This window comes from Pteropus medius, unplaced genomic scaffold (genome assembly GCF_902729225.1).
Source record: "Pteropus medius unplaced genomic scaffold, Ma_sr-lr_union100, whole genome shotgun sequence".
In the NCBI taxonomy this organism is placed as follows: Eukaryota; Metazoa; Chordata; class Mammalia; order Chiroptera; family Pteropodidae; genus Pteropus; species Pteropus medius.
In genome coordinates this window covers 5,585,450-5,601,951 of record NW_024350924.1, presented here as the reverse complement: position 1 = coordinate 5,601,951, position 16,502 = coordinate 5,585,450, and the positions used below count along the sequence as shown (strand labels likewise).

Genomic DNA, 16,502 nt, shown 5'->3' with positions numbered 1-16,502 from the left:
TAAAGTCAGTGCAACTTAACTCCAAGGCTATTAACTTACAAATCAACTTGTTCTACCTATACTGCTGACATAACACTAAATTATAATAAAAATCTGAAACCATTACAAAATTTACCTATTAAAATATATGCAAAAATATTTGTCATCATAAAATTAAGTCAATTTTGAATAAAAGCAAATCTGCGAAATTTGTTTTCCACTGTATATGTTGAACTAATAATTTCAACAATCTATCAAGAAACATGAGCACAACCCTTATGTACCTAAAAGTATTTAGTAAAATTAGAATACAAAATTTGCAGTTTGTAGCTATGTCTAGGAATATAGGGGCTTAAAATAACAATACTGGAAAGAATTCATGAAATGTAATAGCAAATTTTTAAAGGTTATGTTCATGACTAGACACTTTTTAAAAATATTGCATTTACCAGAGTAATGTTACTGACAACTTTTCAGCCAATAAGCAAAATAAAAGATATTGATGCTTTCAAATCTTCAAACTGAGCACTGCAAAAAGCATGCATGCAAAACATTTTCCTGAAAGTTTATACAAATGAATATAATTTTTATTCAGTAAGACAAACTTAAGCCCACCCACAGACAAGAATCCAAAATTCCCCTCGCCTTCCCCAAAGCAGGATGTGCGGTACTTAAGTCAGTATCATGCCACTGGGACTCTGCCAGTGTGGCTGAGACTCATGCTGACCTCGACAAGCACAAAGTGAGAAGAAAATAAAGAATCGAAGTTGTCTAGAAAAATCAACACTCTTATTTATATAACAATCTGAAATTCAGCTAAAACCAGCCATTTCTAGACACAGGATAAAGATACTATGTTCCATAAAATTTGCTTTTGCAAATGGGGAGGCAATTTCCTCCCTAGGCTGAGACCTCCCAAACAAAAATATGAAACAAAATTAATATCTCTGTGAAACTTACTATGCATCAGACTCTTAAAAGCAAATTACAGTTGCCCCATGAACAATATGGGGGTTAGGGGCACCAAACCCCTGGGCAGTTGAAAATCCCCCAAAACTTAACTAAAGTACAAATATTTTCAATTCACATGAGAACAGCTCCCAATAAATTGAAAGTTTTTCTGACTTCCTGAAAATGCTGCACCTCGACATCAGCAATAAACTTGTCTTTTCATTTCAAACTTGACTTTCCAAGGATTTAACCATCTAAACATAAGGACAAATTTGTCCATTGAGTTCATCACAAACTAGAACTAATAGGCAAAAGGCTACTGGTACTTGTACTTACCGCTAAAAGGAGAATTGAGTCTCGCTAGGATCCAAGGCTTTCAAAAACAGCCAAACTAACAGCTTCCCCGCTCTCTGCAATGGTCACATCTACTTAACATTTACTGGTGCCCCACACTGTGGGCACTGCAGGAAATAATATTATGAAGAATTCAAACATTATAACTACGAATGGAACAGGGCATGACAACTAAGGTAATTACTTGTCAGTGTTTTGCCCTTAGACTCCAGTAACATCCACCTTTTCCCAGACACACCAACAATATATTCCTACTTTTGTTTAGTGTCATCTTTGCCTCTTTGACATAATTTAACAATTGGTGACCTGAATAACCTAAAATCAGTACTGTTTATTTTTCCCTCTAGCACTTTGTCCTCAGGCGACATGTACACAGATGTCCATCTTCACCACCAGATGATATGTAAAGAGTATTCATATCATTAAAGTAGGTAAATAAAAATTTACGCTCTGTAAAAATAAAGCAAGACAAGTTTGGCAAGGAAGCCAAATATTTCTCTACTCCACCCATTTTTCGCCATCCCTACTGCACAGTTCTGGACTACTTACTCAACAGCCTAATATGTCTCCCTCAAATTGTAACTCTCAGTTTCTTTTTTAAGCTCCCTTTTCCCAATTTACTCTTCACCTTACAACTGAAGCTTTAAAAATGCATATCGCATTCATATGGGGGTTGGGGAAAGAGGGGAAGGGGAAGGGTGAAGAGGGGGAGGTGGCAGCCAGGAAATGGGGTGGTGGCCTGGCAGAGGCATCTAGCAGCAGAGCTGGGGTCCCCAAGTTCCTACCAAGGAAGCAACACTGCTTTTGCTGGCTGGCGTAGTCACAGGGGACGGGATCTGACTGACAGGTGGTGGTGGACTTGCCTTGTCAGTGACTGCGCTGACCAGTCCTCCTGCCTGGCCACAAGTGCCCCTGGATGAGACTGCCCGGTACACCCCAACCAGTCTTATAATCAGTGGATAAAGTGGAGAAAATGTGGAATAACTTCAAATAGAGGTGTCAGAACCTCTTCAGTCATGAGGGAGGAAGCCAAAGTGAAAATGTGGCCATGAACTCCAACAGATGTCTATCCAAGAGAAAAACATCAGTATAGGAGACTCAGTTCCCCAGTAACAAAGCAGCCCCTTAAGAGAAAATTCTGCCTTACACTGGGATTCAGCCTTTTGAAGAAGAAACCAAAACTGTGCCACTGAAATTCCTCAGATTGTTAAAATTAAGCATTGAAAAGGATGACAATTTATGCATCCCCCAGGAACAAGACTTGCAAGAAGAGATTCCTATCCTTGGGAAGACATGCTCTGTGGGTGGGAAGAAGAAACATTTCTGTTCTACAAAGACACAAAGTTTGGTAGAACTTGAAGTGGACTTCAAAGGAGAGAGGCCCCTTGCCGTAAGCTCCATACAGGATATGGACACTGTTGCCAGCAAAACTGTAGGAAGTTGCTCTCTGAGACAGAAGTTGCAGGATACTGTGTGCTTGTGTTTCCCATGAGAACTTACAACAAGCAGTTGAAACCTCTTTTTCCTAATAAAAGAAAAATACACCTTTCTGAATTAATGCCTGAGAAATGCCGTTTTCCTGCCAGTTCAGATTTAGCCCCCAAATGGCATCTGACCAAACAGCATACAGCCCCTGTAAACCTACATTCACCATTTTTGATACATTTGATCCATCCTTGGTTTCTACAAAAGATGAAGAAGATGGGTTTAGAGAGAAAAGGCGGCTTAGTATTGAAGAATGGGTTGACCTCCCTCCTAATGCACAAATACATATATTTGAAGCTACTGCACAGGTTAATCCATCATATAAACTGCGACCAAAGTTAGCTCCTGGAATGACAAATAAGTGGGGACAATTCTGCAATTCCACAAGCTAATTGTGACTCAGAAGAGAACACAACACCTTGTGTTTGTCATCAGGTAGGCAGAAGCAATGATAAGGCTTTTGGAACATTATAAAGATCCTAGTGTTTGCATGTTTTTTGAACCATTACTTACTATCTCACTAAATAGGACTTTCCCTTTTAGCCTGCAATATACCTGCCATGCAGTAATCTGCAGATGCACTACATACGGTGGAAGTGATGGGCTCCCTTTACCATACATGTTACAGGATTTTTAAAAAGAGTATCATTATAAACAAAAAGTTATAGTTCACTAGTTAGAACGAGAACCGGTCAAGGCAAAGCAAAGTCTCCTGTCCTTAAAGGGCATTAATTAGATCTGCTTCCATGTGCATCGGACAGCACACCTAGAGCAAGTCCACATCACAGCGTTAAGGTTTTTCAGTGAAGTGTGTAAGCTTACTGTTAAGCATCTGTCAGGCGCTGTTACTCAGAAAACTGTGGTGCCTACTGAGATAAGAGGACAACTATGAGTGTTTAGTAAGGCGACAACAACATTTTGTCAATTTTGTTGGTTTTTAATGGCTGTAGTAAATAAGTGAGACAACTCTGGGGCACTTGCTATGAAGAATTCTATTGCTTACTGAAGAACAAATTGTTAATACTGGATGAGTATTTCAACAGTGTGACTAACATCTGAAATTATTTTTTTCTAAGAATTTTTCTATAACCTTCCAAAAGTAGTGATGTTTGTAGTTACTATAAATCAAGCTTTGGAAGTCTAAAAAATAAAGACTATCTTCCTTTCAGAAAATAAAAATGCAATTTTTCTGGCCACAAAGGCATAGTGTAGCACTTAAGTGTTGATATAGTTTATAGTGAGTCTCCTTTTCTCTACAAAAGGTACTGCTAAGTAAACCAGGTTTTCTAAATAGTAGTTCTTAAAATTTCAGACTTATAACTTGGTAGGAGAATTTTACTTAAAGGACTTAGGTATTAAATTTTTTTAAATGAGTGCTTTAACTTAAAACTGCTGTGTGTAATTTTTAAAGTTGACATGTACGGTCTAACTGTTAATTCATTAACATTGGATCTTTTCCTACACCCATGATGAGTTTGTGAACCATGAAAAAAATGAGATGAGGAGATGCCCAAACAAGTCAGATAATAATAACTACAGTGGTTGCTGATGTCGAGATTATTGTTCAACCATAATAATTTGGATGGTGGTATTTATCTCTTTGTTGTAAACTCTTACAGCTGCATTGCTTAAGTACAATTTACAGACTTTCAGTGCAGTTCATTTTTAATAGAAAATCTGAAACCTAAATTGCAGATTTAAAAAGTACTGTACAACTACTGTATCTATAAATACCTCTAGTTAGCATGCTTTTGTCATTTAGAATAGTATGCAATACTATTTGAAAGAGCTATCTTGGAAGCAATACCAAGTTCTAGTGTTTACTTCTCAGTATTACACTGAATTCACAGGTCTGTCCTAGAGTTTTGCACTAAAGTAGTCGAATCTATTCTTGTGTCTTTTTGTCAATGTGCTCCGTGCACTGGTGAGAGTGCTCCTTAATTTCCTTACATGCTGCTACAGAAAGTTGTTTTCAATCCTGATGGCAATTGCCAAGGCTACAAAAAAGAAAGGCTATATTTATACGCAACACTAACCCTTTGACTGCAAATGTATGTTTCAGCTTACTGTGCCTTGTTATGGCTGCTTTTTTGTGCTAATAGTGTTTGGTATTCTCCTTGTAAATAAACAAACAGACAAATAAAATGCCCATCTGTCGCCCACTAAAACCTTCGGATAAAGTTCAAAATCTCTGATTTGGATCTCCAGGCCTTAGAAGCTCTGGACCCTGATTAGTTTTGCAGCCTCGTTTCGCCCACTCTTTCCCCAGACACTCTCCCTTCCTGTAGCACGAAATTTCTCTGTGTTCCTAGAGCAAGTCTTGCTTTCTCCTGCCCCAGTTACTTCACACGTCATGTTCCCTCTCTGAATTTCATTTTCCTCTCTTAACCTTCTCTTTTTCTAACTTTCACTTATCCTTATAGCCTCTGCTTACAACTCACTTTTCAGTGTGGCATAGGCTGTTGGTCTGGATCAAAACTTACCCTCCTTCATCCTGGGCACATGGCTAGACCGTGTTTACCAGTCCCTCTGTCCAACAGAAAGGGACGCGTGGGGGAGCCTTTCCTGTTCCTTTCTCTTGCCACCAGCAGGAACCCACGGAGACCCAGCTTCCGCCATGAGATAACACCCATGGGACGGCAGGGCAACAAGACGGAAAGAACATGGGTCCCTGAATGATCATGTCGAACAGAGCCACTTGCCCACCAGGAGTGCTCATGTCAACCCAGAACATTTATTCCAGACTGTTATAAGAGAGAAAAATTATTTTCCTTCGGCTAGATTGTTGTTTAGTCAGCCTTATGCTCACAAATACACTCAGGAAAGTCTTCCCCGGACCACTTCATACTAAGTTAGGTGTGCTGGTAAAGGCGCCCATAGCATCCTCTACTACGACTAAGCACTTATCACACTTGTACTTTTTTTTTCAGTTATCCGTTTAACAAACATATGTGGAGCACCCAGTACGTCTGCCTGGCACTTTCTAACCACTAGGGATAACAGTGGTGTTCCAGATGGATAAGATTCTTTATCACCTGGAGTTTACTTTCTATTGGGGTGACACACACACCCCCGCCTCCCAAGAAAACAGCAGCTAGGGATAAGCGCTATAATGAAAACAAAACACAATGATATGACAGAGATGGTGGAAGGAGAGCTACTCTAGATTTGGTGGTCAGGGAAGGCCTAATTGACAAGAAGGAGCCAGTCCAGTGGAAGAGAACGGTTAGTGCCAAGATACATTCTTGGTCTATCTGAAGAAGAGACCAGCATGGATGGAATGGAACAAGGGAAAAAATAGTAGAAGCAGGACCCAAAGAGACAGACAAGGGCCAGGTCACATGCTGACTTGTGGGCCACTCTGGATTTTATTCTAAGTATAACTATTTGTAGTTATTCATTTAAAAGTTGACTTCTCCAACTGCAAGTTTTGAGGGCAAGTCTCAATAGCAGAGTAGGTGTCTTTTTTTTTTTTTTTTTAATCACCAGCATCTATCACAATGGCTGGCATACAGCATATGTCAAACGTCTGCTAGAATGAATGACTATAAAGAAATAACGTTACTTCTCCACATAGAAACATAAGGGGATCTCAGAAGTCATTCTGAGTAAATCAGAGAGATGCATGATGAGACAAAAATTATAGTCTCTTGTCTACAGGGGGAAAACATATATTTGTCTATATACATTATATATATTATAAAATATACATATATGTATTCTAAGTAGAATGATACAGAAGGAAGAAATAAGCCTGAAACCCTAAGGACACCCTTTGAATCAAAGCTCCCCACCCCATTTCCTGTAGCACTTCCTTCATATGGAACCATGTGAAACAAGCCAGTTCCCCAACTAATACACAAAAACAGGGTGTGAAGTAAGCGGTGTTAGTGACAAAAGAGTAACTCAACAATTCTATGTAATTTCCAGCCATTTAAAACAATTTTGTAATATTCTGATAAACTGGCTGAGGGGTACTTTCCTTCCGGGCAGAATACTGTTCCCTAAATTTCAACAGCTCTCTTAGATTTATTTATTTAGAATGACGATTTTTTTTTTTCTAGTAACAGAACAAAAGAAAGGAGGTGCTTTTTATGTTCGGTTAATAAGGTACTATCTTAGCATGTGCACAGAACAGTCTACAGGTCTACAAAGTTTAGAATAAAGAAAACTGTATCTCGAGGAGTTTCAAACAAACAAAGCATAGATCAAGGAAAATGTCAAACAAACAAAGCATAGATCAATATGAAACATAGACACTAAAAGAGCACCCTGTTTAGATCAGCTTGCAAAGGCCTGTGGAAAAAGTAAGATAACAGTCTGGCAGATGGGAGGTGGAAGAAGTTCTTTCAGATGAATGAGATAACAGTATGCCAGGGGTGTGGAAAAATGAAAAAGTGTTTAGAATAAGGAGAAAATGAAAAATGTATTTCATTTGAGAAAATTCTGGCAAAAAAGTACAGGGATCCTTATAGCTAAAACGGACCCTACATTCTCTTCCTAAGACTCCCTAATTCCAACACGAGAAAAAGAAGACCCGAGAAAGCCAAACAAGTTTTACACAGTTAATGAGCAGCAATGCTGGCAGAGAATTCAGGTCTTCTGATTCTTTTTCATTTAGCCCTCTGAGAAAGCACTTACCAGGTGCCCTTAAAGAACCCATGAGAAACACACAGAAGTTTCCCTATCTTCCAAGAACTGAGAAGGCTGCTTAGGGGGGTGATATGACACACACAAAAAAAGAAAAAAATAAACACAGGATGTAAATTTTTTTAAGTGCCAAATTATGCTCTACAAAAATACATGAGGCATTTAGGGAGCTGGGAGATGAGGAACAAAAAAAAAACAAAAACAGAAAAGGAACCGAAAAGCAAATTCAGTGATTACTGAAGTGGTGCCTGAAGGAAAAATGATTTTGATGACTTGTGTTCAGAATGGCATGAAATGTAAGGGAAGATACTGGAGGGGAATTAGTAACTGTAATTTAAAAAAAAAAAACTTAAAAAAATATAGATGCTTTATGCAGTCACGAAAATTCAAATGGATGGGCAGATCAGGAAGTTCGTGTTTGCACAATTCAAATTACAAAAGGACCAGTTACAATATATAACCTAACAACAAGTTGCACAAGTTCCAAGTGTCAGAAGTTTACAAGGTAGGTTTGGCTCACTGATTTTTACCAACACAACCACTGACCCAGCTGTGCTTGTGAAAACAAAACCACAGAATGAAAGAATTCTATTTTCCTGAGAATTGTGTATTTTGAGGTGATCTTTTTTTTCTTTTAGAAAGGAGTCCTGGTTTGGTTTTAAATCTCGAGTTACCAATCCACTTGCTCTACAATCTCCAAAGTTAGGATAAACTATTCATGAAAATGTCACCAGCAAAAGTCCTACTTACCAACCAGAGCCAGTATATTTACAAGATCTCATTCACCATTTTACTCGTCAGATGCTTTACTGGCTTGGCTGCCTCCAGTTCCAACCACAAGTACTTTACCAAAATATCCTTCAAGCCAGGAACAGTCTCTTAAAGTCAACGATATCCTTCATCATACCATCATACCAGTATCATAACACAGAACCCTAAAATAAGTACATATAAAGATCCCAAATCATCTGCCGAATAACCATTAAGTAAAATGATTTGTTAGATTTTCAAATGTTTTACAGAAAGCTTTAGACCTATATATGAAAAAAAGCTGGTAATGATTTGCATTCTCTGTGATGTTTTTTTAAAAAAGACTACAGACCAGGAATCAAAAATAGCTTGACACAAACAAGAGCGAAATTGTAGGTTTTGCTGAGGGCATCAGCCACTTAATTTAACTCTCCTTCATCAGGAGCAGGAAGCCACGCTGCTGTTTTCATCAGAGTTGCTAGGAAACAAATAAGATAAAGGACAGATTGGGCAGAAGAGTCTATAGCTGAAATGAATATTTCGATGCAATTACTTAAAATTCCCAAAGTGTCACTAAGAACAAGCACCTAGGGCTGCCTCAAAATGAGTCCGTCTACAATGGTGTCAGCGGTTTAAGCGGAGGAAAGACGTATTAAGAGCCTAGGGTTGTTTTTTCCCCTTCTCTAGCCCCTCCTCCCTTCCCCCACCTAAACAGGAAAGAAAGCGCGCCCAGCATAAACACAGGCCAGTGCTCCGGGATTGTCACCACAACAAACTGGAGGTTAGACCAGCGCTCCCGGCGACCGAGCCCCAGGTTTCGGTTGCTAAGCGCAAAAAGGGCCTCTTTCTCATAAACCTGTGAACAATGTGGGCCTTACCCAAGAGTTCTGCTTGTTTCCTCACCTTTTTTTTTTTTTTTTAAATATACCGTTGTTAAACGAAAGCTTTGGAAAAGTGACAACAGGCAGGAAAAGTTTCCCTCCGAGCCAGACCTCTAGATCTGCCTCGCTCGGACGTCCATACAGTCAGTGGGCTGGTCTCACGTCGTCTCCCCCGTCATTACAAATGACAAACCCAACGATTAAAGAACAGCAGCGGAGAGGACAGGCGAGCTTCCACACCCACCCGGGACGCCGCTCCCCGGTCCCAGACGGCTCAAATAACCCCCAGCCCCGGGGATCGGCGCGGCTGCGGACACACACGCACAGCCGCACGCTGGGAACCTGCCACGACAGCCGGCAAAAAACCGGCCGGGCGAGGAGAGGCAAGGCGGCCCCTGTCATTTAAGGACAACAACACGCCCAGGGGAGAAGAGGCAGGAGGCAGGGGTAGTTGCCCCCCAAACAAGCCCGGAGCCACCCCGCTTTTCTGGGAACGCAATCCGCCCCGCGGCCGAGAGAGGCGGGGGCTGCAGGACGCGGCGCCGGGTCCCAGGTGGGGGCCCCCCCCCGAGAGGCGCGCCCCCCGCAGGCCGGGCTTCCCCGAGCGCCGGCGGCCCGCCCGGTTCCGCCCCGGGGAGCGGGTGGGAGAGGGCGCCCGGCCGAGGTGCGTGCCCGCCCGCCCCGACTCACCGCCGGTGTGTCTGGTTCTCAGCCGCGAGCTGGGGCTGCCGTGAGGAGGCGGCGGAGGAGACGAGATCCGGGGCCCCGCCGCCGGGTCATCATACCCGCGGCGCGAGCCGGCCCGGGCCCTGGCCCCCGCCCCCCGGAGCCGTCCCCGCGCCCGCCCCGCGGGGGGAGCCCCCTCAGCCCCCCACCCGCTCGGCCGCCCGGCCCGGCCGCCGCCTCAGCGCCCCGCGCTCCCGCCTCGGCCTCCCGCTGCCGTCCGGGGCCACCGCCGGGCCCCTCGCTCCGCAGCCGCCGTTGTCGCCAGGCCCGACGAGCTGAGCGCCGAGCAGCCACCCCCATCCGGCCGGCCCCGCCCCGCGGGAACTATTCACCCGCTCCGCGCCATGATACCTACTGAGGCGGAAGGGCCGGAGCGGGCGCTTTAGGACAGCCGCATCGCCCGGACCCGGGCGGGAGCCGATGGGCCTGCTTGGGGACCGCCGTGGGGAGCCAGCGTGAATCGAGGGCAGGGCCCGGGCTCCCCGCCCCGTCTCCGCGGCAGACCCTGTGGTGATTTAAATGTGCCTGGTGGCGGTGAGGGGTCCAGATGTAAAATGTCAGCCCAGCCAGTGTGACATCACCACGGTCTAGTGTGACACCCCCAGAAATTGGGCAGCGCGCGGAGAGGCAGTGCCTACCCGGGAAGCCCCCCTGCTGGTGAGGAATTACCTCAGTTTAGGCTTTAATGTTTCGTTGCCATATAGAGACGTTCTAGCGGTGACATCCGTGTACGGGTACACCGGGAGCCACTTAGGGGGCTCTCCCATTGCTGCCTTGGGAACCCGCGTTTGCATTAGGAGGGGAGAAAGAATAGCTGTGCTCTGAATCCAACCCCTCAAAACGTGCAGCGCGCGAATGCTACCATAATTTTCTTGCCTCTACCGGGAGATGGTCAGGCTCGGTATTTGGGAAATGGAATGCTCTGGGCACACAACATTCTGGAAAAAAATGGACACTGTGTGAAAACTAGGTTACCCCAGTTGAAAGAAACATGCCATCTCCCAGGATCAAGACATTCTGTGGGATTTCACATATATCTGCTACCATGTAAAATGTTCTGATTCCTAAAGTGGGGGACATTTTTAGGGAGACAGGAGTATAATCTATTTTTTCCATCCCATAAGTTCTAGAGGCTGCACTGATCTGAGCCCTCAAAGTGACTGTCCAGCCCCATGGGTACTTGCATATTCTCTTTGAGGAGGGGGTGGATGTGGCTAAGGCAAGATTCGGCTATCAAGCTCTTTCTCAAATCTCACCCATACATCCTTGAACTCTTTAGGCCCCCTTTTCCCCACCAAAAAAATATATATATATATTTGTGAAGACGTGCTAAAGTGGCTGTGCTACCTTTGGTTTTTCTCCTGGCTTGACAACACTGGGAGCAGTTCTATTTTATCTGGAACAGGAAAGTTATTTCCCTAGAGGACAAGGGTTAGCCAAACAGGACAGTTTTGTTTGCTTATTTCCGCAGAAACTTAGAGAACATAAAGTCCTACATTAGGGATGGGAAGCATCAAGACACAGAGTGGAGTGGGTAAGCTTGCCTGTGCGGGGAGGCAAGAAAAAGGCAGAACTTGAGTTCTGGAGTAGAATAGAGCCCGCTCGAAAGGCAGGCTGCGAACACACTTATTACTTACCCTGCCTTGGTGCAAGGCAACTCCGTGACATGCTTCTAAGCTACTGGCTCGAGTTTCATCCCTTTCCTCTTTTCAAACACATCTCAAAATTCACCTTTTGGGAGCTTCTCCTGATTGATTCCCATTTTATTCTAATTGTTCAGTTCTGCATAGTCACTATCTGACTACTTAATTGACTTATTTGTACCGTATTTATTCTTGATGATCTCTATTTTCATTATTATTAGGTCATTTCCTCAGTCTGCCTAAGTGGAGAACTTAAAATCTAGTATTTTCCCTTCTCTAACACCATTCATTCATTCATTCAACAAACAGCTTGTGTGCCTGCTCTATGCCAGGCACTCTCCCAGACACCGGATCAGATGCGAGATGAATAAGACATGGTCTTTGCCCTCAGAGAGCTTATAGTCCAGTGAGAGAAAAAAATGCATGGAGACAAATACAAGATTTGAATGATGGAGTCAAGGACCGCCTTCAGAGAAGGTGGTATCTGAGCATGGTGTTGTCAATGAAGTTTCAAAGTTTAACATAGCTGGAGTTTACTTGTCCATTCAACAAGATCTATTGAGTACCTCTGACAGGCACTAAAGCAGAAATTAAAGACAGAAAGAAGAAAAGGTTTAGTCCATGCCCTGAAGGAGCTTACAGTTCAGTGGAGAAGTGGCAGGATGTGGAATTAGTAAGGTGGGTCAGATTTTGAAAGACAATGATGAGCTTATTAGAGGTTTAATCAGGTAATAAGGAAGCTGTGCTTTAAGGAGAGAACTGGTGGCTGTGAGGAAGATGGCTGGCTGGAGTGGGTGAAGACTAGAGAAAGAGCCTGATTAGAAAACAGTGTTGAGGGTTTGGTCAAGCAGGGAACATGGAGAGTAGGGGGTGGATATGTGAACTGCTTTGTCCTCCCAGACAAAGTTAGAGCACCTGGAGAGGGGAGATGGCGCTATTGGTGATTGGAAGCATTCAAGTCTCACGTAGGGTTTGGCATCCTTCTAGGACCTGCAGCCTAGGTTCAGTGCTGCAGTTAAGAAGTCATTTGCTCAGGAGCTGCAGTGCTTAAGACCAAATAGAAGAAGCTGACCAAAGGCTGTGTCTTGAGAGAAGCTGGGAAGACTATCCAAATAAGTTGTGAAATGAACTGGCCAAGAAGAAAAGAATTCGGGTAGAAGCCAACAATTGTAAGTTAGAAAACCAAACGAGAGCGAAGGTCTGAAGTAAAGGATAGGAGGCAGAACATGGAAAAATCCTTTGGGGCAACAGAAGAACAAAAACAAGAGTCCTGGAGCTGCCATGGCCATGTGGTGACCATAAATGTGACGACAAGCAATGATGAAGACAAACAGCATGCTGAGGACGGCAGTGTAGACAGATGGAAAAGTGTGTCTTTGATATAGTGAAGTTTCTGAATGAACCAGGAACTAACTACTCACTTCTGGATTTCTTTTTAAGTAAATAAATGTTCTTATGTTTTGAGAACATTGTTAGACAAGTTTTCTATTATTTGCAGCTAAAATCGGTCTTAACTGATGAAGAGAAGTAGGGGAGATTTTCTAGAAGAAGGAGCTAATCTGTGGTGACCAAATGTTATGAGAAGTAAAGGAGGATAAGGAGTCAAGAGCGGCCAGTGGACTTGGCAGTCGGAAGGTCGCTGGTGATCTTGGTAAGAACAATTTTAGTAACAGTGGGGACAGAAGTAATGTAATTCCTAGATAGGATTTTTCATAATATGAGTGGTAACTGGCAAACTGGGAAGGATAGTTTGGTCCAGCTGGGTGATAGAATCTGTTCTGGTCAACTCCCATCTTCAGCTCTCCATAACCAAGGAAGCTGCTTGGGTCTGTGATGTCCACTTCTGCTACATCTGGGAGATCATGAACTGAACTATTCTGACTGATTTCTGTATCACTTTTCACACAAATGAGCTGGGAAAAGTTGTTCTGGCCCTTTAACTGGTTTTAAAGAGGGCAAATCCAACATGCATGATGGAGGTTAGAATAGAACTTTTTTTATTCTACTAGGATTTCCTGACTGTATAATAAGTACCAGACACTGAGTTAGACAGAATAAAAAGAATAAAGCACATTTCCTTCCCTCAAGGGTCTCGCAAACACAGTTAAGGAGACAGATTGGAAACAATTATCACATGTCTATGACATTGGTCCTCCAAGTGGCATTAAAAGTGCTGAAGAATATTACAGTTAACTGTGTCTGGAGGTCACTGAGGAAGCTTCTAGAAGTATTGCTGTAGACAGCAGGGACTTAAATAAGACAGCCCTACTTCTGCTGGGGCATCAGTGAGACGTTATTTGTTTTTAGTACTGACCTTAAGTACATTTTTCATGTAAAATGTGAACATAAGAATAAATATGCCATTATATCATACACAAGGGACATGAGCTCCTAGGAGTGACAAGTACTCTGGGAAGAAGAGCTTACCAGGTCTGTGCCAGACGGCCTTGGGCTTAGAAACTAAAACCAAAGCTGAGAAGTGAAGTGCCCACCTCTTGGGAAGCTACCCAGGATCATCAGGTGAGTGAGTACTCTCCATTTCATCCCAAAGCTTCCTCCTCTGTATTGGGAGAAGGCTTTGTCTCCTCGCTGCCTCCCCACTTCCCTCCTTCCCCAGCATCTCCCCACTCAAGCTGGGTCATTGCTGGGCTGAATAGTGTCATTGCGGGTAGGAGTCTGACTTACCTGGCTCAAGTCTAAGTATTGCTAGTTTCTTTTTCTTTTTGCAGCAGAATAGGACATTTTGAGGACGGTCCATCCCAGGAGAAACGATGGCTTTGGTAGAATAGGAGTTTGGACGAAGGCCATGCCTCTGGGGTTAAAGACAAGGAGTCAAATACAAATAAGAACGGGGAAGGTGAACTAGAGAGAGGTGATGGATGCACAATGCCGTGAAGGCACTAAATGTCACTGAGCTGTGCACTTTCAAATGGTTAATTGTATGTTATGTGAATTTCACCTCAATAAAAAAGAAAAAGAAGATGGGAGGTTTGCAGGAATTAGAGATAACGGGCAAGAACTTTATCCCTAATTTTCCTGATTTTCAAGGGTCGACCCAGAAACTATGCTGGGAGAAGAGCAAATGCCTTGAATACTCATACCACCCATATTTACTTCTCCTCAGATCTTCCTCCCCACTAAAACCAGGGGATAGTGCTTTTTTTCTCTTTCTCTGGATGATCATCATCTCTCATCATCATGCCTCTGCCATTCCATAGCTTCTCATCTTTTCTTTGACCAAGGGTTACACCAGCCTTTAGCAACTGCATTCCATATATCTTTCTGTATCATCAATTCTCAGCAAAGTCCAAAGTCAAAACAAATGCTCTGGGAAGGCACAGAGACCCACATGGGAGAGGGCAGTGAATCAGGACAGGAAATTTCACAATTGGATATTATTTGTGCCAAGTCATTTTGCACTTCCCATAAACTCAGAAATCGAAAAAGTCCTAATGTAGTTAGTATCCCTTGCCTAACACAATTCCCGATATGTGGTTAGTACTTACTCTTTTGCTGAGTAAATTACCGAGTGCTTATTCACAGTGCTCAAAGTATCAGAATTCAATTAACTATAGAGTTTAAGAAAAATCTCAAAATAACAATTTCCACCTCCCCTTCGGCTGCGAAGTTAACTTAAATTTTTTATTATTATTTTTAGAAACTTATTTTTTGTAAACTCTGTAAGCTGTCATCAAGTGGTTAGCAAGTGGTTCTCTCTGTTGCGGGTGGGGTAGAAGGAGGTGCCCAGGAAAACTCTGATGTGACATAGACTTCTGCCTGACCAACCTCAGTGCTCCCAGGATGCTCAGTATAAAAGAAACACATGGGCTTTGGAACCTGACGTCAGGGGGAATACTGACTCCTTAGTTACTGGGGTGTGCTAGTGGACATGCTCATGAGACCCACTTTCATCATACTTAAAATGGAAGTGATTATACCTTTTCCTTACCTCCTGCGTTCCATCCATCAGAACATTTCTTTAATGTTACTTCCCTCAAAAATCCAGAACCCACCACCATTCATCTCCACTGGTACTGTCTGTGAAATCAGAAAATAGGAGAAGTGAAATACAGAATAATAATAGATATGTATTTTAACTCCTTTCTTGATTAAAAAGGAGGGTTTTAATCGTCCATGTGGACTAGGAGCCTTGCAGAGAAGATGCACTCTCGTGAAGCCAAAATTACCTTGTTCGTTCTGGTGCTCTTCTGTAAGAATGTAGAATGTTACAACTTGGTAAATTGAACAGCTATGCTCTGTTCTCCATTATATCATAGATCTCTCCTTACAGATGCAGATATTCAAAGATCAGGACTGTTATCCTGTATAAAAGTTAAAACTTCATAATAATTCAAAAAGTAAGTATTCTCTGATACATGAAATTTTTTACTGAGGAGTCACTGTCTCTCAGGAAATGTAACCTCTAACCCTAAGGCTTGTGTTGACTCCAAAGCAAGTAAACTATGTTTTCTTTTTTTTTAGTACATAGTTATAAAACATGTCTATTATAGGAAATAGTGCTAATTCATAAAATATTCCACTTATTTACTTATATTGTAAATAAACTCATTCTTTTTTTCTTCTTTTTTATTCCCCCCAAATATGTGCACCCATATAATATCTATGGTGCATATATGGTTATATATACACTTTTCCTTTGTGGAAGCTTTGGTGGAGGAAAAGGTGTCTTTGTTCCTTTAGCTGCTTGTGCCAAAGAAGTTAACTCTAATGGATTCATATCCAAACACCACGCAAAGCCTTTCTTCCAAAAACCTAGTCCACCTCACCAGTCTCTCTCACTACTCCAAGAGCTTCCTAGCTAGAATTCATGTTTTCATTCTTGCCTCATTCTCTATCCGTTGCTTTTAAAAGAGCGTATCATTTCCCTATGTGAAAGCACGCCAATCGATTCCCGTTACCCTTAGATAAAACCCAAACTTCTTCGTCACTTCTGATCCTACTTCTGCCTCCCTCTCTGAGTTCATCTCTTTTCCCCCTAGGCCACATGCATGAAGGTTGTTCCCATCACACGGTCTTCAGGCTGACGCTCCCTTCAGGTCTTCACCTGACTGGCTCCTTTTCA

General features: G+C 42.7%; 1 protein-coding gene, 1 long non-coding RNA gene and 1 pseudogene across 6 annotated transcripts in view; 2 read left to right on the top strand and 1 right to left on the bottom strand.

Moving 5' to 3' along the window:
- The window catches only part of HIPK1 (homeodomain interacting protein kinase 1), a 53,218-nt gene extending 38,987 nt beyond the window's left edge, over window positions 1-14,231 (bottom strand). For 2 of the 5 annotated variants that reach the window (XM_039841231.1, XM_039841236.1), the window contains exon 1: window positions 14,105-14,123. Coding sequence is in view for 1 of the 5 variants with exons in the window: in XM_039841232.1 (XP_039697166.1) it covers window positions 14,105-14,177 (73 nt within the window). In the remaining 4 variants the exon portion in view is untranslated. Of the gene's footprint in view, window positions 1-9,740; window positions 9,898-10,131; window positions 10,463-14,104 lie in introns of those variants that run through there. The other 3 variants (XM_039841232.1, XM_039841234.1, XM_039841233.1) reach the window with 3 other exon arrangements.
- Window positions 1,651-10,162, top strand: LOC120584931 (suppressor of cytokine signaling 5-like; annotated as a pseudogene).
- Window positions 10,294-14,401, top strand: LOC120585059 (uncharacterized). Its single transcript, XR_005648203.1, has 4 exons — window positions 10,294-10,433; window positions 12,918-13,070; window positions 13,799-13,939; window positions 14,149-14,401. It is a non-coding gene; the product is annotated as an uncharacterized LOC120585059 (long non-coding RNA).
- The last annotated feature ends 2,101 nt before the right edge of the window (window positions 14,402-16,502 follow it).